Source organism: Talpa europaea (assembly GCF_964194135.1).
Source record: "Talpa europaea genome assembly, chromosome: 12".
NCBI lineage: Eukaryota > Metazoa > Chordata > Mammalia > Eulipotyphla > Talpidae > Talpa > Talpa europaea.
The window spans coordinates 93,018,062-93,043,387 of NC_140079.1; the positions used below are offsets into that span (position 1 = coordinate 93,018,062).

General features: G+C 48.4%; 1 protein-coding gene across 1 annotated transcript in view; it reads right to left on the minus strand.

Annotated features, from left to right (window-relative positions):
* The window catches only part of XYLT1 (xylosyltransferase 1), a gene marked incomplete at both ends in the record, with an annotated part of 272,575 nt that overhangs the window by 24,925 nt on the left and 222,324 nt on the right, over positions 1-25,326 (minus strand). Inside the window, one exon of the mRNA XM_084250520.1 lies at positions 13,112-13,192. Within this exon, the coding sequence (XP_084106646.1) occupies positions 13,112-13,192 (81 nt within the window). The remainder of the gene's footprint in view (positions 1-13,111; positions 13,193-25,326) is intronic.

A 25,326-nucleotide genomic window follows, 5' to 3' on the forward strand; every position in this document is an offset into this window, starting at 1 on the left:
CTGCCATTTTGTGTAGATGCAGAAATCCATGCTCAAAGAGTTGGTCAAGTGATTGTGTTGAGAAGGTGGATAGAGCTAATGCCAAATCTTCCAACCCAAACGCCTATTTCATTTATAGTTAAAATTAACTGAACACCTACTATGTGCAGACATTGTGCTGGCTCTGGTATAGAACAAGGAGAAGAGAGGATGATCCATGTTCATTTAACATAGAATTAACCATTTTTTTAGGTGTACAATTCAATAGCGTTAGTTCATTCACGATGGTGTACAACCATCACCTCGATCTCTTTTAAAAAAATTTTATTACTGCCGGTGGAGACTCTGCACCCACAGTCAGTCCCTCTTCTTGCTCCCCTCCAGCGCCTGGCAGCCCCTGCTTTCTGTCTGTCTGGATTAGCCTACTCTGGATGTCTCGTATAGATGGAATCATACACTATGTAGCCTTCTTGCATTTGAGTCTTTTACTTAGCATACTGTTTTCAAAATTTATCCACATTAGAATGTAGTGGTGCTTCATTCCTTGTTTTTGCCTGCCCAGCACCCATTCCTCATTTTTCTGGGGCGCACACCTCGATTTTATTTTGGAGAGTCATTCATCCTCAATGCTCAGTTTACTCAAGTTTGCACTTCCAGCACCAACATGGTATTAATCCCAATCATCCCAGCAATGTGACTTAGGTTGGTCAATCAGAACGTCCCATCTGCTTGGCTGCTATAACTGGCTCAGGGGAAAGTGAGCAACTCTAGTTGAGTCTGAGACTAGGTCTTGAGATTTTGCTGGAACTATCAGGAAGGGGGGGGGGGCGACACTTTTCTTCAGGATTTTTGATGGAGAAAAATGAGAGCCAAGAGCTGCTGACACTCGCCTTGTCACCATGAATATAGAGGTTGGTGGTGGAGGTAACAGAGAAGTGAGGAAAGGGAGGAAAAAATCTTTATGACTTTGAGACACTGCATCTCTCTGTGCCTGACTAGCCCACTCAGTAATGTGCTCAGGCGTTCTGAGATGGGATTGTCACTTGCAGTTGAATAAAGTCCTGACTGATGTATTCTTGAACAATTTCAACCTCATCACTACCATGACGGATGCGAATGTCTTTAGGCATATACAGGGTAGGTCACCATGGGGTGGCACCCAAGTACTACCTCTCTCATTAGGCTGGTCTGCTCCCCCACTGTGTCTACAGGTCCTTGAACATGCATGGCAGATGTCATCACTGTCTTCAGATTGGAATCCCCTGTCTCCCCCCAGGTTCTCATTAGACCACGGCTTTCTCCTTTCTGCCTCGCTTCCAGGTCTGGGAACAGTGCAAGGCAACTGTTCAGGAAAGGTCTATTGTGAGGACCAGATTTCAGGGTATGGGAGCTGGAGATCTAGTCCTGCCTGATGGGTCATGCTGAATTCTAGAAATAATCCCTCCCAGCAGGCCTCCCACACATGCACTTGCTGGAGGAACTGGCCAAAATTTCACTAATAAGTCAAGCAGAGGACCTGCACCTAGACATTGGCCACTCATTAAAAACACGATGATAGGATACATTTCATTCTTAGCAAAATTGATGATAGTGTAATAAAAATGGGAGGCCACAGCTGCTGGTGAACAGACTTAATTCTGCTAAAATGAGCTTTTCATTGATAGTGCCTTATGGTCCTACCAGTAACCAGCAGGGGACTTTGGAAAATGATGCCCCAAGTCTCAGCTTCCCCTTGGTAAACTGGCAATGTTGGGCTAGGCCTGGGTCATCCAGTTACATCTCTACAGGGGTCAGATGGATGATGAAAGTGTAGGAAGCGGGCTGAGCATAAGTCAAGAGGGTAGGTGGAATGTGGAAAGAAGTGGAGAATAAATGCACTTTCTAAAAAGCACGCCACTGCTTTAAAAACCAAATGTATTCCTGGTTAAAGAAAACATCTCCCGAGGCTGGATCCAGCTCACGGCTCACCAGTCCTGATAATGCTGGGTAGGTAAAGCTTCAAATACTTTCCAGATGTGACTTCTCTATGTCTCCCTATTAGAGCTGGGAGGAAGGTATGGGGCAGGTATTACAGGAAAGGCTGGTAGCTCTTTGGAGGCCAGACAGAGGTCACCTGCAAGGACAGAAGGCAACCAGAAGACCAGGTATCTGAGGCCCTTGGCTTTGTTCTTTTCCTAATATAAATGGCCGTGTGCAACACCCACGCCCATGAGCAAAGCATGCTGTCTCTGGAAGTGACTCGGTGAAAGTTTTTGATACACTCACTATGTCACTCCATCGACAAAGACTTGACTCTAACTGGTTCTGAAAGGAAGCCCCAGAGTTTAGGAAAATAAAATCCTACCTCGACTCTAGTCGGTGGCAATGACATGACAATTAGCACTTGACTATGCTTAATGCTGTAGATTTTAGATCAAATTTATATCAAAACTTACATGGTAACCAAGACTAGCAGAGAAAGAGGAAGAGAGGGAGGAGGAGAGTGAGGGAGAGAGAGAGGAGAGAATACAGGTGTGAGGAATCACAAATTTTTTCTTTACACGGACCGACTTTTAAATTTCATGTACCGTTATATGGGATGATAGCAGCATCTTGCAATTTTAATGCAATGTCCCAGACCATAATATCTAAATACAATATTTATGCAGTAATCTCCAAAATGAAATATTCATGGGGTTGGGAGATTGGTTGCTGTATTTACTGCATTCAAAAACTGATAAGCTGCAAGAGCATGCTTTGGTTAATTATGAGTAAATAGAGACGAGCATTCCCCAGGCCTCAGAGAAGCTGCTGATCCCTGTGTTGAGAGGGGCTACCGGGAACTCAGGTCCAGACTGGAAGAGAGTAGCAGAGGCCCAGTGTTTGGTATCTAGCAGGTGAAAGGAATCAGCTGTTTGGGCAGTGACTTGCCATCCCCCCGCCCTGTCTATTTGCTATAGCTTGAAAAGGTAAAGGTTGGAAATCAAGGCAAGTCAGTCAACATCTGGGTGTGTCTTCTCCTACGTGCTGGCTCCCCAGTAAAGGGTGCACAGGCAGATGCATTTGCCGCAGTGGCCCAATACACTCAACTGACCATTGATACTCTCCACCCTTCAGTTCCGTTTCCAGTTGGCTTGGCTACCTAGGGGCGCTGGGGCAATAAATGGCCCCATAGAGCAGACCCCCAGAGGATCTGGTTCTCAGCCTGCTGAGATGTGAAGCTGGTATAAACTCATCACAATGAGTCCTGACACTCTGGAATCAGCCATGAGAGCATGGTGGAGGACAATCACAAGGGTCCTTGCGGGGTGTCTAGTAAGCAACATTCACCCAAGCAATGGACCGACTGACCTCTGGGAAACACCATTCACCCCAGCAATGGACCGACTGACCATAGCGACCACATCCCTCCCTACCCCTCACAGCCCTGTGCTCCTTTTACACTTCTCTTTTCTCCAGAGTTCTTTTCACTTCCTGCTATCACACACAAGGTAGTCATTTAGTTGACTATTTCTTCCTACCAGATGTAAGTCCCAGAAGGGCACAGATTTTTGTGTATTTCTATTCATTGCTGATCCCTAGTGTCTAGAACAGTGCCTAGCACACGGTTGGTGCTCCGTAAGTATTTACTGAGTGGATGAATTAAGAGGAGAGCAGCAGCACACTTGCCAGGCTGTCGGGAAGGAGCAGCCATAGTTACCCAGGTAACGGCATGTCCCGACACACACTTGGCAGGTGAAGGAAATGAAAGGCAGAAAGGTGAAATTCCGCAAAGTCACCTTTAGCCCATCCTCCTGGACTTGAATCCAGGTCTGGGTGAATCCAATGCAAATTCTTAACTGCTCTGCCAGTCTTCATCTGTCCTGACCCATCCAGGTTCCCCCAGAAGGATGCAAAGAATGGACCCCGAGGAAGGATTGAGAGGATGAATCTGAGAGCTTCTAGTGCCGATAGACACTGCCCAGAGATGACAGAACCAAGGGAAAAGGGCTCACTGCTGGTTTGCGGAGAGGCTTTCTGCCACTGTTCTCAGGGGACTTGTCTTCAGAACAGGCTACTTATGGGTAAATATGGCTTTACCTCCTCGGTGCTCAGGGATGGGTGGTTTGCTTTCCTGAGATTTTTTTCCTACTGCACAATAAGGAACAAAGGCAGAGCTTGCCATGATTTTACTGGGATGTCACAGGGACAAAAACTAGGGTGGGGAGGGGCCCTGATTCTTGTCTGTCAGAGAAGAGGTCAGTTAAGAAAGTATCTATGGACTTTGGAAATGATCTCAGAAAAGGCAGACAATGAAGAGGTCTCTCAAGTCACTAATTCCCTGGCTATAATCTCAGCATATTCATCAAGTGTGGAATTATTCCAGAACTGTCTTGTCCTATAATGAGTTCTAAAAGGAAGAACTATGCTCCTCAGATTTTACAGCATGTTTGAGCAAGGACTCTTAGCAATCAGCTAATACAACTAATCCTACAGATTGAAACACACACACACACACACACACTGCTATTATCCAAAGTCATTCAAAGTCATAGCCTACAGAAACCTCCCCTTATTTTTTTCTTTCTGCCCAGTGATCTGTCATTGAACCTAGATTACTCTGTTAGCATAACTACAACCTAAGCATTTTAGTGAAAAAAAGTTGTGGAACAAAGCACAAAACCTCACAATGTATGAAATCAGCCAACTATGTAAATGGGCTCACAAGTTTTGGCTATATGATGCAGTGCCTAAGCCTTGGGTTCTGGAACCAGACAACTCAGCCCAAGTCCCAGGTATGCTACTAACCTTGGGAGACCTCAGTGGGTGATGCCCTGGCTTTATGCGCAGAAAATACCTGCTTTGGCGTTGAAGGTTTCAATGAGATTATATAGGGAACTTGTGCTTAGCACATAGTAAGTGCTTCATAAATGTTCACCAAAACGTTTGGGATTTTTCCTTCATCAAGCTAGAAACATTACATTTCTGACTTTCCTCTTTTCTCTCCTGAGACAGGGTAGGCAGGCAGGTTGAGGACACCTCCAGGGCTAAGAAGAAACCTGTCTCTGAAAGGCACGCTATTTCAGCACCAAGGACAGAAACCCCAAGTGCTCACAATGAACCTGGTCGTCTTCTGCCATTATCTGAGGTAAGCATTCATTGCCCATGACTGTAGTGGCAGAGGTAACATGGACACCTTCTACTTCTGTCCAACCACAAAGTCACGACTTAATGGCTACAGCTTGCTGGGTTCCCAGTTTGGCAGCTCCATAGTGGCTGACCATTTCTCTCAGGCCCTGCTGGGGTGTATTCCTTCCTGGCCCAGCCTAGAGTCGGTTGTCTTGCCCCTACTCTGTTGCAGTGGGAAGAGCCAGGGGACTTGGGGCATTTGCTGATTTGGTGTCTCTAAAGAGTATCTTCAACACTCCAGGTTTATGTGCTAAGCATGTGTTGTGAATTAGATGGGCCTTATTCCTGCCTACCTCTCTCTCCGGTGGTGAGAGATAAATAGAAAAATACAACATTGACCATTTATTGAGCTCTTGCTGCTTTCTAGGTCCTATTCCTTGCACTTAATATATATTCTCTTATTTAGTCCTCACCACAACCCTATAAGGATTCATTTTTTTACAAAGGAAGAAACAGACACAGAGAGGTTTAGTAAATTTTCCAAGGCCACAAGATCATTGGCAGCATGGATGGCATGCAAACCTTAGGGATCAGGCTCCAAATTCCACATCCTCAACCTCAAGTCTATAATATTGTCCTGATAAATAAGCAGACAAAGAGAGCTACCACATACATTCATATATCATAGATATTTTGATAATTGCTATACAGAAAAACTCAGTGAGTGATGACAGAGAACAAAGAGATGGACTTAATTGGTACAGATTGTTGGGCAAGGTTTTGTTGAAAAGATGGCATTTCAGATTGATGAGAAGGATGGGCAAGAAGGGATCAGTCAAGTGAAGAATTGCAGGGAAGAGAGAAGGGATAGAGGCCAGTTGCATGAAAGAGGCTGAGGTGGCTGGAGTGAAATGCCCAGCTCTCCTACCTCCCTTAACCACAGGAGCGGCAGACTCTGACCAGATTGATGGAAGGAACATTACATTCGTAGGTACACATGACCTGGACGGGGTAGGAAACTCCAGAATGAACACAGCTAGGGTCCCATGAAGGTTTCCTAATCTGTGAAATGGGAACAGTAATGATAAGACCTAGTGGTTAGGAGTGCAGGCTTGACCCAGACTGCCTGGGTTCGAGTCTGGCTTCTACTTAGAAGCCATGAACTGCTTCACATCTCCCTGGCCTCAGTGGCCCCATTGCAAAATGGGCATGACAACAGTTGCTCTTACATCATGAGGTTGTTGTGAGAGCAGAAAGAGTTAATACATAGGCATCGAGGACAGTGCATGACACACAGTAACTAGCCTATTATTACTGTTCTGTGCAAAGAAAGTCAGCTGAGCAGAAATGCAGAGTTGGGTCTCAAATCCTAGAACCTGCAGTACCCCAGCTCGGTGGGCTCTGATTTTCACAGAGCTCAGGATCCAAATCACTAGCACTTCCAAGACTCTAAATGCATGCTGAGGGCTGATGATTTTCTACATTTCACACATTTTTAAAAACAATGTTTACTGCCTTTTGTTCAGATTATAAAAGTCGTGCATGTCCTTCAGAGGAGGCCTGGAACATAAAAACAATGGAAAGAAGCTCAGAGAGGACATATTTTCCTTCTAGTCTTTTGTCTAACTTCCACATGTGTTGCTTTGAAAAAGGAAACGTCCCCAAGTCGATCACAAAAGCCATGCCGAGGCCAAGAGGGTGTGCGTGCACAGCTTTGTGTGGGCGTCTGCGCGATGCTAAGCTGTATTTTGACATGGCTGCCATAATTAGATTAAATAAAGTGAACACGCAAACAGTGATAAACTCACTGGTTGGCTTTAAGAAACGCAAAGGGAAAATGCAATCTGCTTTCCCCATTGGAGATGAGATATTAATTATCTGCTCACATCAATCATGGTGCTACAAGACAGCACGGGAGAGAGCCCGTCTCTTGATAAGCAAGTTGGCACCAAAGGGCCTCCTGAAAGCAAATTTGCCTGGAGGAGGTTCCTGGCCAGGCTCTTGATGGATTTGCCAACTTTTGGCTAAAATAAACAGTTGCCTGTTTATACATCCAGGGAGGTTTGGGCCTGAAGATTAGTTCAATGTCAGAGAGGTAATGTTGCTTAGCTACCATTCTGGTGCCCAGTGGGGGAGTCTGTCTCTAGCAGGTGGGGTCCAGAAACAGAAATCTTGCTTATAACACTTCTGATCTAGGGACTGGAACTGCTCAGAGTTTCCTTCCTTCTAGGATAGCCTTCTTCCATTTGCTATGCTAGTGGCTTTTCTGAGAATCGCAGAAAGGGTTTCTAAAATGTGGATCTTGTATACCATCTTAAAGGTATTTCTCTATCAGCAACCTCATACACATAACTACTGTCCCAAGAGCTTAGCCAGATGTTCACTTGTTTAATTCCTACAATAGCTCTGTGAGGTTGGTCTGATTATTGCTATTCCCATTTCACAGATTAGGAAGCCAACATAGGTGACTGATAGAACTTAGCCAAGCCCACATCCCTGGTGAGTGCTTAGCCGCTATGTCCTGCTGTCTGTCTCCAGACCTGGATTCTCGCCTGCCAAACTCTGCACTTTATGTAGCTGCTCTAAGAGCCCCTGATGCTTCTTTTTTTTCCAAACCAAGTTTAAATAGCATCAACATTTTTTTTTTAAAGCTCAGCCTTATTCTCAGCATAATATCCATAAAATCATGAGTTGTATGGGCTGATTGCAAAACCTCCTGCTGACAGACGTAAGCATCTATCTAAGTTTCCAGTGTGCTCACTTATAAACAACCCAAAATAATCTCACACATTACTGATGGGTCAGGAGTACACTTTGGGAGATTCTGATTCTAGAAAATAGGGGAAGGTCCTGCTCTATCTGTCCACTCATGGCAGGACCTTGAAGGAGGTGAAAGCAATACTCTGAGCTCCAGTTGTGCTCATCTCTGAAATGGGATGACATTTCAATGAGGCTGGAATAAGGATGATCAGGGAAATGCAAATCAAAACTACCATGAGGCACCATCTTACACCAGTGAGAATGGCACATATTAAAAAAAATAGCAACAACAAATGTTGGCGAGGGTGTGGAGAAAAAGGAACTCTCCTGCACTGTTGGTGGGAGTGCAAACTGGTCCAACCACTATGGAGAGCTGTGTGGAGATTTCTGGACCTACTAAACATAGAGCTTCCATAGGATCCAGCAATTCCACTCCTAGGTATTTACCCAAAGGACACAGAAACATCAATTCCAAAGAGCACCTGCACCCCTATGTTTATAGCAGCACTGTTTACAATAGCTAAGCTTTGGAAACAACCCAGATGCCCAAAAATAGATGACTGGATCAAGAAGACATGGTACATATACACCATGGAATATTACTCAGCATTCAAAAAGGATAAACACATTCAATTTGCAGCAACATGGATGGAGCTAAAAGGGATCATGCTCAGTGAAGTAAGTCAGAAAGCAAAAGAAAAATACCGGATGGTCTTACTCATAGCAGGAATCTAGAAAACCTAAATAAAGGACCAGGAAAAAGACTAATTAATACAAAGTAAAAATCAAAATCAACAAGCAACTATAAACCAGAGACACACTATTGGGGGGTGGGGAGCGGAAGGATTAGGGTCAAAATATGGGGGGGTGCAATTGTATGGGGACTATAACCAAAATGAAAATGCATACATTGTGCGAAAATGAAAAATGATGTAAGAATTACATAAAATATTTAAAAAAATGTATTTGAAAGCCTGGTGCCTAGGTGGTCAGTGAGAACTGGATCTGCACAACCCCATCATCACTGTCTGGATTTCAGACATTTAGGATACAGAGGCCTGGAAGTCAAAGGCACATGATGAAATCAATGACTGAGCTGGTCTTTCAACACAGGCGGTTGGACCCCAGCGCTTCTTCTCTTACCACTACACCACACTGCTTCCCAGGGCTGGGCACGGGGCCCTCGCGGCCTTGACATAGGTAGAGAACTTAGGTCAACCCAGGCAGGCAAAGCCCATGAAAACTCTGTTCTGGCAGAGTGCAATGCCTTTTCCTTTCCATCTATCTGTACAGGACCTGCCCCCAGGCACTCAGACGTGAGCATTCTTAGACATTCGGGAAACTTCTCTGATGCTCCCTGAGCAGAATTAGGAGCTCCTGGGGATGACTGCCCAGTCCCTCATGCAGACTGAGGAGATGCAAGGGCCCCTGCTTCTGCTAACCGTGCCTCCGGGAAAGCTATCACTGGGCTTGACGTCTTTCACGCTACCTACTTACTTTATTTTTGGAGGAAAGCAAGGAGAAAGTCAACACCACACACCCCTTCATTTAATTACAGGAGCAGTCAGGACCAATCTGGCAGCTATTAAAATACAAATTTTGCCTTGATGCCGTCTCTCGCAGCAGGAGCTGCAAGTCCAAATTGGCTGCTAAGGGCTGGAGCTGGGGACAGAAGGTCAGCACCGCTATTAGGAACCACATGCAACTAACAGCCCCGGCACCCTGTGGGCTCTTTTGTATCTCGCTGCTCGCTCTGTTCCTTCTCATCTTTATCTTGTAAGCTCTCTGTCTCTGTCGCCTCCTCTCTACCAATGCTGGTCCTTCCAGAGCCTTCCAGGAGCACCCCAGTTGGAAGGGGCTTTGGAGACCACCTTGTTCAAACCCCTTGTTTTTCCAAGGAAAAAATGAAGTCCAGAGAAGGGAAGAGGCTGACTCCCAGGCAACCAGCATGTTGGTGGGAAGCTGGGCCGGACACAGGGAGGCTTCCTCATCCTGGAGCTAGAATGTGGGCTCTGGAGATCCCCCTCCGACCCCCAGATGGGAGTACAGTCCTGCCTTGTGGTGTGGCTTCAACAAGCTACTTCACCTCTCTGAATCTGTTTCCTTATCTACAAATTGAGGCTAGTAAGTTGTGGGCCAATGCTGGAAGCCAGAAAATCAAACCCACACAAAGGAAAATAGAACCAACAGAGGTTAAGTTAGTAGGTGACTGTGGTCAAAGGTGTAAACTTCCAGTTATAAAATAAGGAGGTTCTGGGGATGTGATGCCCAGCCGGGGTCTAGCAGTAACACGCTCTTGCATATTTCAAAGTTGCTGAGAATTCATCTTAGAATTTCTCATCATAAAAATAAAATTGTAACTGTACATGGTGATGGATGTTGAACTCGACTTTGGTGGTGATCATTTTGCAGCAGATGCAGACATCAATCACTCTGCTGTGCACCTGAAGCAAATGCAGTGTTCAAGGTCCCTGATAGAACTACTTGGCTATTTGATGTATTTATTTTACTTCCACCCTCTGAGGTGAGGACTAATTAAATAGTCCCCTCCAAAAAAAAAAAAAAAAGAACTAACCCAATTGGGGCTTGATGATATCATTTGAAGTGCTTGATTCAGCTACACATGAAGTAGGGTGTCAGTGCTTTAGCTGCATCAGCTAATAACTTCCTTTACCCTTAAGCTGGGTTCTGCCATTTCTAGAACCTGGAAGTGAGGGGAAAGCTGGGGTGGTGAGGCTGGGTCATGCTGCAGATGCGGCTGCAGCTGACAGAGGGTTGCAGGAGAAGGCACACTGACTCATCGTGCTATTAACACTAGCCACTGCCCTTCGTGTAGCTAAGTGCGAGACTCCCCACTGAGGACTAACTTACGGACGTGGGAACTCTGTGAGCTCTTCTGTCCAGAGAGCCCTGGCCCTTAGGGTTCTAGAGGGAGGTGCAGGCAACATCTCCTTAGCCTGAGCCTTTCTCCTGGCCCTGCCAATAAGGTACCACCTGTTAACTGCCGACATACATCAACTAGACAGGATGTCACACCCAGAGGTATAACTGGCTCACACACCATCCACTGACTTCTAACCAGCAGTGTTTAGTCCTGTGCCAATCATGGCAATGACATCATCACGGTCACCTCCACCATCATCACAGGGCATTTACTTCATGCAAATACTTTAGACGGTGCATCTCATTTAATCCTCCCCACAACCACATTCACCTTTCCATTATATAAGTAAGGGATGAAGTTCAGAGAGGTTAAGTTATTTGTACAGTGCAGCACAGCTAGGCCATGGCAGAGCAACTCAGGAAGTAGAACCTCACAATCCACAACTTAACCTCTAGGCTATACCCAGTTGCTAGCACAGTGCCTGGAAATAGTGGGCAGAGAATAAATCCTGTTGAGCCCAAGGCTGAAACAATAGCAGAGTAGATGTACTTCAGACACAAGTCTACCTACTTACAGCGGGTTCCTTTCTCAAGGTGCAGCTCTGTTTGCACAATACCTGCACTACACTGGTACCTGGAGGAGAAGGTCTTCATTTGCCACCTAAGGGCAGAGACACCAATATCTGGGTCAGTTTTGACAAAGCCTCTATGGGATCTTGTTCAGCTCCCCTGTACCCCCAAGGGATTTAGAACCAGAAACCTGGGTTCAAACTCTACTACTTACTGGCTGTGTGACCTCAGGATAGCCATTTAGGCTCTCAAAGACCCCCTTTATTATGATAAATGCGGAGGGTAATTCTTATTTTTGCAGTGACTGGCTTTCAAGATGAAATGGGTCCTGCAGAGGAGGACCCGACAGAGCAAGGGGCACTTTGTGGGAACCACACCTGGTGCTAGAACTCTTCTCTTTCGTCCTCTCAGGTCTCACTACCCTTAGTGACCAGAACACACTATGCTACGCTATGCCCTTTACAGAGCGCCTTCCAGTCTGGGGAGCTCTCTTGCAAGGTAAAGAATGTGGTGGTGACAGTGCAGGAGCAGTAGCTGGTCAGCTAGATGAAATCAAAGTTCAAACGCAGGAATTGACATGATACTGGGATGAGAATCACTCTAGGGCTACTTCTAGAAGGCTCAGGAAATGGAGCCCGCTGCTTGCTCGTGTCTCCCTCTGTTGTGGATAAGTAGGTAAACTGAGTCACAGCCATGCCATGGAGCCCAGCAATGGGCCCAACAGAACACTCCCAAAGCAAAGATTACGCCTGCAATGCCAAAGGGAACCAGGCAGGGACAGGGGACAGGTGAGGACTTCAGCGACACAGAGAACACGGGCTCCAAGATCCAGATAACTGTCGTGAGGAATTCAGGCACACAGTAATTGGACCTGTGGGTCCTTTAAGATGAATTGGAAATCTGGGTTTTTATGGAAAATATCACTATTTTTAAAAGGGCTATTAATTTTCAAATGAAGCATCTGATTTAACCAAAACAAACCAAACCAGCATGAAGGCCAAACAAAACAAGCTAACAAGCTAAAATCATCCTGCGAGCTGCCAGGTTATGCTCTGAGTTCAACACCAGAAAAAGGCTCCAGGAAGTCAGAGTGAGCCCGGCTGGGGGTAGGAACGGTGAAGCCCATCATGGGATCTCTCCTACAGGGGGCACTCAGGACTATCCCTTGTAGCCCATCTCTGGCCACAGAGATCTGGACTTTGCTCAAAGCCCAACTGCGGGGATGCTGACTGGCATTGCTTCTCAAAGTCAGAGGCACCATGGGTCAAGATCAGGCTTCTGGGTGCTTCAAATCTCTGCCAAAGTTTTGGGCAGCAAGTGAGGCAACAGGAAGGGCCCAGGCCTCGGGCTAACTACATGTTGGCATATGATGCTTTCCCACTAAAAAGCAGACTCCATGGGAATGAGGGTTCTGTCCCATTCGCTACTAGAAGGGTGCCTGGCACATGCCTGGCCCTCAGTGAAGATTTGTTAAAATCTTTGTGGCTGACCCAATGGATGACAACAGGGACATCACTTAAACTGTGGGCCTCAGTTTCCTCGCCCATAAAATGGGGCTGAACAATGGCTGCCCCGCTCATCTGGAAGGGCTGATGTCAGATAACAAAAGTGTTGGGAAAAAAAGATGTCAAGGACTAAGACGCCATGATAGACCATGACTATTACCTGCGTCTGGGCTGACTGGAGGGGCCGGTTAAGGGTGGCGGTCAGCCTGTGCCTCACCTGCCTGTCCTCAGCACCTCTCTGGCTGCATCTGCCAGCCCAGAACCCCACACCGATGGCTCGGACCTTCATTTTCATTTTGCACAAGGTGAGGGGGAAGATGTCCTACCTTGCATTGTCCCGGCCGTGTGACTTCAGGAAATTCATATCTCGGTATCGGGAGAGGAATGCCACCAGCTGGTCGTTTGTCCTGCGGAAACAAATGGAGAGGAATGTCAGGTTCCTCCAGAGGCCACTTCCTTGTTTGTCATGGAAACCAGGTTCCTGCCTTCTTTCCTGGTGAATATCCCCCAACTGGCCACTCTCACTGGACAGTTGGGGTGTTGTTCTCCGATCACTCCATCATACTGTGACCTTCTCTGGACAAATGTAGTATCCTGTTTGTTGTGGAGTCTCCAGTGCCCGGTGCTGGCCTTGACAATTGCCAAACACATAGCAAATGCACGAAACACATCGTAACCTCAATGCCTTTGCACTTGCTATGCCTGTGAAATTCTTTTATCTTCCTGTCACTAACCTACTCTTGTTATCCAGATGTTCATTAAAATATCATCTCTTCAGGGAGGCGTTTTCTGGCCACCCAACCTACAGTAGCACCCACCACCCCACTCCACCTTCATCAGATCACTCTACTTCACCACCTTATCACCATCTGAAAACCAATTTTACTTATATGAGGATGTGAGCTCCACAAGGACAGAACACAATGGCTGTGCTCACCATTGGTCCAGAATAGAGCTACAGTGATGTTTGTTGGATGAACGAATGACTCAAGTGAGATGAGTCTGAACTGACTCCTTCACATGAATTTTGAGGAATGAATGAATGAATGCATGCATGCATGCATACTGGGCCTTGATAGCCACTGGGCTACCGATGGAGAGCACTTTAATAAACATGAAGTGTGATACACACGGATGACATCGTTCCCAGCATTGTTATCCCAAATTTATCGCCATCAATCTCGGCACTAGCTGTGTAGTCACAGCTAATCAGCTTGTGCATACAGCTGTGACAGTATTTTAAAAGGCAGTCACACGGGTCTCCATCTGCCAGATATGCAGTCGCCTCTTCCGCTGAATAAACCAAAACAGGTAAACGGTGCTGAAGTGACAGCTCCTTCATCATCAGGCTTCTCTGCTCAGGGGTTTTTACTTACACGGAAAGGGAAAGAGTTAACCAGGGCTTCAAACTGGGAGAAAGGAAGGAGGCAGTGGAAAGGAAAGGCTAGACCTCTGGGGGGCAGGAGACCTTGGGAAGGGATGCCGGGGGCTTGAGAAACAGAAAGACCTGGAGACAAATCCCAGCTCCACTCCTGACCAAGCTGTGTGTCCGAGGGTAAGTCACTTAGCTGCTGAACTTAGCGCTGCCCAGCACACACTCTACTGGGTGAGTAACTGGGTGAACGTAAAGGGCATGTAGTAGGTGCCCAGGAAATGCAAACTGCCTTGCTCCTCCTGCTCCCCACCATCTGGTCCTCATGTCCCTGCAACTCCTCATAGTCTCACCCTTCTAAACCCCTGTTCTGTGACTGATCGGCTTGCACGGACCAACTCATCATTCCAGCGGGGAGGCACAGGCCAGTGAGGAACATGCTGCAGTGAGAATGAGCGCGCCGGACACCCACCTACTCCTGAAATAAACTCCCGCCCTAAAGCAGCTGGTCTAGTGGCAGTGGCGCCACAAGCCCCGTGCGTCTGCAGTGAGGTAAATCCGGCACACGGGCAGAAAGCTAAGACCCGCCGCTTTGCACAGACATGAGCCCCAGGGTTAGCCTTTGCACAGACAAGGCTAACCCCACTTGTCTGTATGAGGGTGTGTCTCCCGTGTGGACCCCCCCACATGCCAGGTCCAGCCCCGGGGCCTCACACCAAGTTCCACTCGTGGGCATGGGGCTGCTGTCAGTGGCAGGGAGAGGTGGAAACCAAATCAGACCCTAAAAAAAGGAAAGCCATCTCTGCACCCCCGCAGGAGCCCACCCCACCCGCACCTCCGCAGCCTATTTACCAGCCTGCTCGCCACTCTGCGACAGTTCATTATTGTCCCTGATGAATGTGGGACAAGTCAGCCTCTGAATGGGTCCCTGGCAGCAGGAATAATAAACAGGGGCCTCTGGGCAGCCTCGGTGGGAGGACTGAGGGGCTGGGCCGGGGCTCCGGGGCCCCTCTCCAGAAGACTCCGGCCTCCCAGGGTTAGCGGCTGCAGCTCCACTTGGCAACCCCAGAAAGCGTCTTTCAGGTCCCTGAGTTGGGGCCATTTTCACATTTACCGCTTCACCGAGCCCCCATCTGACGGGGATGAATAGGCATTTAGCGAATTTACTTAGCGATGCTTCCACATGAAATCGTCTCAAAAGATGACATCTTGGGGGAGGGAGGGTGGCCAGGGAGGGGGCTGCGTTTCCCGGCTCGGAGCTTGTGGGTAAATCTTTTCAAAGCTGAGTGCAACGTGCTTGGCTGGGCTGGTGGGGCCAGGGGACCCCAAACTCCGCCTCTCCCTGGGGGCCCCAGCACCCTGGGATCCCCCTCTGCGTAAACAGCCTATGCTGAAGGCTAACTTGTCTCCCCAGCTCCTCCAAGGGGAGACAGAACTTGGTTGGGGAGCAACTTTCCCTATCGCTGCTTTCAGACACCTGTGGAGAATTGCCTCCATAATATTTAGCTCTCTCTGGATAAATCAACAGCTTGTGATTTGTTGACATTTTCCCCAGTTCCAGCCTCTCTTGCTCTGTTTCCCCCTCACACATCTCTCACTCATCCTTCCTGGTGGGGTCATTTGCAAGTGGCTTCCACAGCTCAGCACCGTGTCTGTCGCCTCACCCATCTCCCTCCACCTCGTGCTGAGATTGTAAGGAGACATGTCTGTCTATGCCAGTCCCTCTGGCCCCTGGTGGCAGCTCTGGGCCCATTGCTGCTGCCTTTGGAGCTCCTTTGTCGAAATAAGTACGTAAACAAGTAAAGATTAAGCTTATTGCAACCACAGAGGACTCCTGCTTAAAATGGATGAATAAGTGGGTAATAAAACCAGCTCCCAGATCACGGCCACTAACGGAATGTCCATCAGGCCCTCAGCCCTGAGGCAGACTTGCCCCACATTGTATCACATTGACCATTCACAAAGACACTCTACAGTGCAGTTTTCAACCCCATTTTATAGATGGGCAGCTGAGACGCCTGAGGAGTTGTCCATTTAGTAAAGAGCCAGGATTGGAACTTGGTTCCAAATGTCAAAGCTCATGCTCGTACCACGAGGCTGATTCTGCAAAGATTGAATGAATGAATGAGGAATGAACCAACTCCGCCCCAGGGTGGGAGCAAAGATAAGGTGTCCACAACCTCCCGTTTTCAGAATCTGGTCTTCAGACCAACACCATCAGTCCACTGATATTAAAATGCCAGGTTTCAGGCTCTGCCTAAGACCTACTGAGTTAAAATCTGCTTTTGAACCCAAATCCCAGGTGACGTGTGTGCGCCCTTTAAAGTGTAAGAAGTGCTGCTTTACGTCAAGCGTGGAGATCAGCAGTTAATGCTCTTCTTTCCCGCTTCATCTTCTCCCCATGGTCTCTTCCTGAAGGTCTGGGCTTCGGGCGTGCTACTTTCATCTCAATAAGCCTCAGGTATGGGGAGTATTCAATAAAGTAATACACATATGATTTGTGCAGTAGCACCCGGATCTAATAAGCCCTTGATAAATGTTAGCTGTTATTTAATCGCATTATTATTGCCATCTTGAACACCAGAAGCTTAAGACATTTTGAACTGGTAACAGCAGCATGAAGACCCGACATTCCATGCATAACCCCCATGGAATGTTCTGCAGGACATGGTTTGGGAAATGTCCTCCAGAAGGGACATGTCCACAGGCCCCCAAGGGGACTAACACCCCATCGTCCTGTTCGTGTCTACTACACCCAAGGGGCATGGGAAAGCAGAGAAGGAGGGAGCGGCTCAGCTCTCAGGTACCCATGTTTCTGGGCGCTCAGCCCCCACACAGCCCCCACCAGGAAGGAGCCCAGGGCACAGCCAATTTCTCTGGGTCCCCCTGGCCCACCATACTGTGGCCCAAAACCCCTTTCCAGCGTGCTGAGGAGCATCTGCCAGCGCCCTCAAGACTAATGGTGCAGCCTGAAGAATGAAGGCACAAGAGCAGGTTTTATGGACTCTGGATCCCAGTCCCCCAGAGGTCACCAGGTGGGGGCAGACCCCAGGGGGCACTAGATTGAGGCCCTGTGGGTGCAGTGCACAGGCACGGGGAGAGCAGAAAGGCACACGAGGGGCATGGATGGAGGACTGTGGCGGCTGAGGGTGCTGGCGGTTGCCACACCTTCAGTCAGAGCTCATGTTGTGCCAGTAAACGCACCCCCCCCCCCGCCACTTGTTCCAAGAGGTTCTCATCTGTAGTTATTTCATATTTATGTCAATTTAAACACCACTTTAGGGCCTCCTTGGTGGTGTAGCAGGTTGAGCACCATGCTGTGAAGCTGTCCACAGCCTCTGCATGTGGGTTCGATTCCCGACTGGCCAGGGAGAAACCCACATGGTGCGGCAGACCTCTCCTGTCTCACCCTCTGCTCCCCTCAGCAGTGTCTTCAGTCCATCTGCCTGTTCTGCTCCCCACTCTGTCTCTGGTGAATTCTCTCACCCCCCTGTGCCTCTGACTGTACTCCAGTTCTTGTACAAATAATCTTTAAAAAAATATAAACACCCAACAAGCAACTATAAACCAGAGACACACTACGGGGGGGAGAGGATAGGAGGGATTAGGGTCAAAATAAGGGGGGTGGGAATTGTATGGGGAATATAACCAAGATGAAAATGCATACATTGTGCAAAAATGAAAAATGATGTAAAAAATATAAAATTAAATAAAATTTTAAAAAAATAAGAAAAAAAAATCTAAATAAATGCTCCAAATTAAAAAAAAACAAAACAAAACACTGCTTTAGCTTCACTCTAAGCAACACTATTCATGAGAGCTGATATAACGTTTCCCCCAGTTTTTGAATCCTGGTAACATACACATGACATCCAAGTCGCCACCGTAAGCAGCTCTAAGTGTGTGGCTCATCGTGGTGATGACATTCAGCGTGTTGCACCCCCATGGCCTCCTCTATCTCCAAAACTCTTCATCCTGCCAAATGGAAACTCTGAGACCTGTGACAACAACGCCCCTCTTCTTCCTGCCCCAGCTCCTGGCAAGCACCTCTCCACTTCCTGCTTCTGTGATGTGGACCATCTGGGGACCCCCTAAAAATGGAATCACACAACATTTCCTTTTCAGTGCCTGGCCTCTTTCACGGAGCATCATGTGCTCAAGGTTCACCCACGTAGTAGCCAACGTCAGAATTCCCTTCCTTTTTAAGGCTGAGTGATGTCCTGCTCGGATGGACTATTTCCAGGTTGTCCTGTTACAAGTGACAAGCAACAGGGACCAACTGCCTCCACAGCAGAAGCCACATACAGAGGGGCTGAGAGCTAGTCCACTTTGCTCGTGATAGAGACCCTCTGGCATTACAGTCAGAGGGTCCTGGGCAAACAGAAATGAGTAGTGACCTGGGCCCTGGGATCCACCAAGGGAGGGGGGACCGCCGGAGAAAAGCCACACCCCATCCTTCCCTGGGGAGCCAGAGAGCAGAGCCTGGCTGCTGGAGGAGGCCCTTCCCATGCTGATAGGATCACTACCACCAAAACTTGGGTGCCAGCGAGACAGGGAAGGAAAGAACACAGAGGCAACAGCACCTAAGACCGAGCGCCTGCCACGTGGGCCAGCCTATTTCCAGCAGCCTGCATGTATTAACCTACTTGTTCCTCACAACAACCCTAAAGAGAAGGGAGGCTGCTGTGTTTTATTTTTTATTTATTTAGGGAAAGAACAAATGGTGTAGTTGATTTATAATATACATCAAATGCCAAAATTAAAAACTCTAAAGGTACTACGGGGGTGTTACATATGGAGGGGTGTTTAGTGGCATGGTAGATTCTTAATCATGACTGATACTCCCGAGTGCCTAAACCAAATAATGGGAGAGTATCTAGGTGCCAGATTTATATTAGGAAGACTTGTGGGGGGCGGGGCAGGGCGAGGCGAGGGGAGATCTGAAGCACAGAGCATAGTGGAGCAGCAGGCACAGAGAGAAGAGACCTTCTGCGCTCTAGCTCCATGCCCCCTTGCGGGGGCTAACTCCCACGCTCCTTGTGGGTAGCTCCCTGGCCAGGGCTTGAACTCAGGCCGCAGAGGTGAGAGCGCTGAGACTAACCCCTAGTTAAATGGAGCCTTTAACCTTTAGTTAAATGGAGCCTTTAACCTTTATTAGGAGGCTTCAGGAGAACTACTGACAGCTGCTCCTCCAGCAAGTCAGAAGAGACTACGGCTGCCCTTCCCTTCCCTTCCCTTCCTCAGTGATCATCACTGTCTCCTCCTAGGGCCCGTGGGCACCGAGGGAAGATGGCTTTCAGTGGCACCTCCATGTCTTCATCGGTGACAAGAGGGGGCAAAGTATGGGGATTTTTCAATTCTAAAACAAGTATTTTTCATGGATGAATCAGAAAAAAACCTACACAGTTCAGAAAGTAATCAGGATTGTACTGATCCTGAAAGATTTCTTTGGTGATGATCATGTGTAAAATCAATATTTAGAAGTTTCTAGAGATTTAAGTATGCAGACTTCTGATGTCCTCATAGAATAATGAATGCTCTTAGCGAGCTGAAGAGACTCAAAAAAACAAAGTAAATAACCCAGTCACAAAATGGGCAGAAGAGCTAAAAAGGAACCCCTCCAAAGAGGAAATGCAAATGGCCAACAGGCACACGAAAAAATGTTCAACATCACTTGTCATCAGGGAAATGCAAATCAAAACCACCATGAGATACCATCTGACACCAGTGAGAATGGCACATGTCAAAAAAACTAGCAACAACAAATGTTGGCGAGGTTGTGGAGAAAAAGGAACTCTCCCGCACTGCCGGTGGGAGTGCAAACTGGTCCAGCCACCATGGAGAGCTGTGCGGAGATTTCTGGACCCACCAAACATAGAGCTTCCATATGATCCAGCAATTCCAGTCCTAGGTATTTACCCAAAGGACACAGAAGCATCAATTCCAAAGGGCACCTGCACCCCTATGTTTATAGCAGCACTGTTTACAATAGCTAAGCTTTGGAAACAACCCAAATGCCCAAAAATAGATGACTGGATCAAGGAGATGTGGTACATATACACCATGGAATATTACTCAGCATTCAAAAAAGATAAACACATGCCATTTGCAGCAACATGGATGGCGCTGGAAGGGATCATGCTCAGCGAAATAAGCCAGAAAGAAGACGAAAAACACTGGATGGTCTCACTCATAGCAGGAATTTAGAAACCAGCAAAGCACCTGTAGTCCATGACCTTAGTCTATCCTTTGCACTTGTTTTCTTCATGTTGTATAGAAGAAATGGATTAAGGAGAAGAAGCCATACATTTCTGGGCATTAAAGAATAGTTTGTGTGGTTGTTCAGAATCATCTTGGAAGGTGCAGTGATTTCTCTCTCCATATCCTCCAGATATTTCTTAGCTCGTAAGTGTCTTCTAGTACCACCGTCTCTTCTCCCATCAGTATACATTCCGTTTGCCTTCCTTGCTCCTAGAAGCTGCCCAAGGACATATGACATTCGTTATTAAAAATGCCACCTGCCAATATTTTAAGATCTTTCCAGGCCCTCCATCGATGGCAGTGGTTTCATATCACGTTTAAAAAATCTCCTGAGGTTGTGACCAGAGATTCATCCATTGTCGCTGCTCTCACAGACGCGCGAGGGCTCGGGAGCGGCGCTGGGGGGCGATGGGGTCCAGCACAGAGGACGGAGGCAGCTGCCGGGGTCCTGGAGTCTCCTGGCCAGAGCCCGCCACACGCTGCCTCGGGTTGCCCCGTTGCTCGCGGAGGCGCCGGAACTTCCGGACCGCTGCTGTATTTATATCTGCCTTTCATCACATAAACGGGAGCGCTCACGCATGTGGCTTTCTGAAGTGACGCACCCCGCTGTTCTGTCTAACGAGCACACCAAGGTAACCCACCCCTGAATCTCTGCCTGAGCCCCAGGCGGCAGGCAAGCCAGCTCCCAAGCAGCGGGTGTCAGGTTGCTCCCTTTCTGCCCCCGCAGTGCCCTGGCGCCTTATCTGCCCGCATGAGGTTATGGTAGCTTTCTGGCGGTTCGACTCCTGGACGAGGACTTGCTCATGCAAGGTGCTCTTTCGGCCCTTCTTGGTTTTCAGAAAGATGCGAAATGGGCTGAGGGTATTCTGAGTTGCAGGCAGGGCTGGGACTCCGCACCCCTGTTTGGGAACCCCCTCAGCTGGGGTGCAGGGATGCAGGGAGGGAGACAGAAATTACCAAGGTGATGGAGAGGGATGTCCTGGGTAGGGGGGCTGCTGGGTTTCCAGGCAGGCTGGCAGGCACTGGTGGGGAGCACCTGCCAGGGGGGCCTAAAGAGCCTTTACAAAGCTGGCAGGGGCTGGGGTGTGTGCAAACTATCCTCTCCTGGGCCAAGGGCTGGGCTCGTCCCCGTCATTTGATCACAGTACCAAAATTTTCCATCCGGATGCTTTGGACAATTGGTTCAGAAGTCTGGGTTGCCGTGAGACAAACAAGCATTGGGCCTCGTTTGGTCCTCCAGGCCTGATGCGTGTCCAGCAAATATTCACCAACAGGTTGTGCACATGCCAAGGGGGATGCCCAGCACAGCCTGCCCCACGGGAGGCCCGGGCCCCAAAGACAGAGAGTGTCAGCTGTTGCTTCTCTAACTTGCCTCTGTCCCTCTCAGTGCCCCTGCCAGGGCTGTGCCTGGTGTAGGGGTGAGATGTGGGGGCACGAGCCCCCAGGCACAGGGAGATGCCTGAGAACAACGACTGCAGAGAAATCCCCCCCAGCGTCACCCGCAGTAAGTGCCCCTGTCCCCTCCTCTCCAGGAACCCGGGGAGGCTGCGCCAGGCCACGCGGGACTAAAGTGGGACCGGAGAGGTTTCACGACCTGCCAAGTCCTGCAAGATTCTGACCGTGGTCCTCGGGGCGCAGCGTCTGGAGTCTTTCCAGTTCTCACTTCCTCGTGGGAAGTAAGTTTCGAGACTGTGTCTATTTCTTTAGAAAGACAGTCAGGAAACAGGAAACCACAGGCGCTGTCCGAGGCCCCCACTTCCTTTTAAGAGCACAGTGTTGTGACAACGGAGCCCAGAGTGGGGGCCTTTCTGCTGAGCCTGTCCGAAACCCGGTCCAGCCGCCTGTCTTCCTCCTGCATGCCGTCTCATGAGGGGATGTGGACCCGTTTCTCCACAGGGCTGAATTCCTTCTGGGGCGGGGGATGGCCCTGCCATCACTCTGTTCTTGACTCTGGCCCTTGCAGGAGCCTGCCTGCCGGCTAGCAGATCTCTCAGGGGGCCAGAATGTCAGAACAATGAGAGGAAAGGTCAAGTTCAAGGTCCTCTGAAGCAGAGGCAAGAGCAAGGCAGTGGAGATAAGAGGAGGGAAATCCCGATTCCCATGTTGCCAGGGTTTACAGTGAGGCCTGTGTTTGCAAAGCTACAGGGGAAATGAATGGAAAAAGCCAGACACTGTTTTTCTTCCTGGACCCTGTGGACATAATTACTGCCACAGTTGTGCACCTGAGGAAGAGGGAATGGGTAAAGTGCCCCCCAGCCTCCAGGCTCGCTCTAATCCATGCGCCGGGAAGCAGTGGTAGAGTCTTGGTAAACGCGTGTGATCATGTCACTGAGCATCCTTCAGTGTCTCTCCAGCACCTGCAGGACAAACTCTGACTCCTGAGGTTACAAGGTGGCTGCTGCGCTGGCCCTGCCTACTCAGCCTGTGGGATTACTTGGAATTCTTCTGCATGCTCTGTGCTCTTCCAGAAATCCAAGACTTTCAAGATCTGTTTGTTCCTGGGAAATGTGACTTCCCACTCCTCTTGACAGGTCAGGGGTCAGACACCTGGAGCAACAGTGGAGAAGGTGGTCCTGTCCGCAGGTGGCTCTCAGGACAGTGGGGAGGCATGTCCATAAATAGGAGACGCCTGTGATACGGGATGAAAGCCCAAGCAAACGAAAACACGAGACCTTCTGGGGACAGCAGAGGACAGTTCCTCCTGCCACACAGCCACACAGCACACTAGGGAACCACCTGGATAGTACAACCCGATTGCTTTTAATTGGGTCTATCTGTTACTGACAAAAACGATGCAGAATTAAAACGCGTTCAATGCAATTGCAGGAACTGGCAAGCCAATTCTCAGGACTCAACACTTTCACAGAACATTTGTACGATACATACTTTAAACATACAGAAGCCATTCTAGGAGGCAGCTTATGTGACAGTCCATCAATGGGAACTCTTAACACCTCAGCCCTTCCTCCAGACGGCTGTAATGGAAAGGTAACTGACAAGCATCAGCACCCAGAGGCCAAGCCTGATCTGACAATACAGCTTGAATCACAAAGAACTAAAATACCATTTAGCCTCATGTGTGTGTGGGGGCAGGGGTGGTGTCTATCTGATTGCATTTTAATTCTCTGAAATCTAATTGTCCCCACATACCATGAGACATCTTAAATGAACAGAACATTTGGTTAACCAAATTCTGGCTCCCTTCTGATGGTGATTATGGCTGGTTATTTGATTTGGTCGGGGGCAACAAGAGGAGGGCTGCTTTGAATGACATCAAGAAATCGAATTTTACATGTAAATGTGATATAAGTGGGAAAGCCAAACTACAATGAAAGCTGTTTTCAGAGAGATGTCTGCAGACGTTTCTCTCTGATCTTTGCCACTTGCTTGCTGTTTAATTTTTAGCACGTTCTTCATGCTGGAAAAAAAACCCTAGTTTTTTTTTTTAATTTTTGAATATTTATTTTTACTTATTTTCTGTATAGAAGAACTGGGGTACAGGTCAGAGGTGTGGTGGGAGTGTGTGAGAGGATTCACCAAAGACAGAGTGGGAAGCAGAACAGGCAGACTGACTGAAATACACTGCTGAGGGGAGCAGCGGGTGAGACAGAAGAGGTCTGCTGCGCCATGTGGGTGAGACCCCCAGCTAGGGATAGAACTCAGACTGTAGCATTGATGGCGCTGAGACTCAACCCCTAGGCTGAGTCTACACAATAGGGATAACAAAGGTCGAGTTGCCTTGTGTCGTGGGCATGGCTCACACTGTGCCTGGCACACATCACAGCAGGTGCCCAGTAAATGGAAGCCACGAGACAGAAGCCCCTGTAGCCTCTGCTTCAAGGAAAGCCCCTTCCAGTTGCCCCCATGCTGGGCAGTGCATGCCTGGGTCCCTTGCACTAACACAAACTGTATGTCCAGGTCCCCTGATGGTGAGCAGCCATGAACAGGAACCCTGCCTGGCTCATCTGTATTTCCAGTGCAGGTCACTGTGCTTGGCTGGTTCTAGCAGTTTCCTGTTCCCTCCCCTTTGCGTCCCTGTGCTCTTTGTGTCCCTGCGCTCACTTCAGAGTGGCCCAGAGTGGAAACTGCTCAGCCCACAGGTGTTGCCTTCCAGAAAGATCTTTCAATAGTGCCCCCTGTGGAGGAACACCAGGCTGAGAAGTAGGGAGAGAAACCCCTGTATCTCTCTGGCAGGGCCAACTCAGTGCATGCTCACTGGCTACAGCCTGGAGTATCCATGAGCCCTAACTAGCTGGACTATATGGATGAGCTCGACTTTCCCTCTATGTATGTGGCTGAGAACAGATTTTCTTCAGCATCCACAGGCCCCTGGGTTTGTTCTAATGATGACAGTGACCTACAGAAATAATTGATCCATTCCAATTTCACAAGTGCCCCTAATCCTCCAACACCAACACCATGTCAGTATTTGATATGGTTAAAATTGTGCAAACTAGAGAACAGAATCCTGGGTCCACCCCTTACTGGTTGTGTGGCCTTGGCCGGTCATTTTAGCATTGGAGGCTCAATTCCTCATCTTGAAAACTGAGGGTGATAACAATATACCAACCCTTCACTGGGTTTCTGTGAGGATTACATGAAAGAAGAGGGCGTTAACTGTCAGCTGCATCTGAAGAATCCCAGAGGATGCAGAAATTCGTACCCGAAGGGGGGTAATGAGTGGTGGGCAAGGGAGAGCGACAGAGAGCTATCCAGGTTGGGTAACCTGTGAGCTATTATCATTGTTGCTCTTATCACTTCTTTAGGATTAAGGTCAATTTTCTGCTGGGGTAGGATAAAATAAGGATCTCTAAGAACTTCAGAGACAGGTCAGTTCGGATTTCAGCCCTGGGGCGGGGCTGAGCTCGAAGGACAGCTGACTGTCACGGATCACCTTGGGCAGCCTGC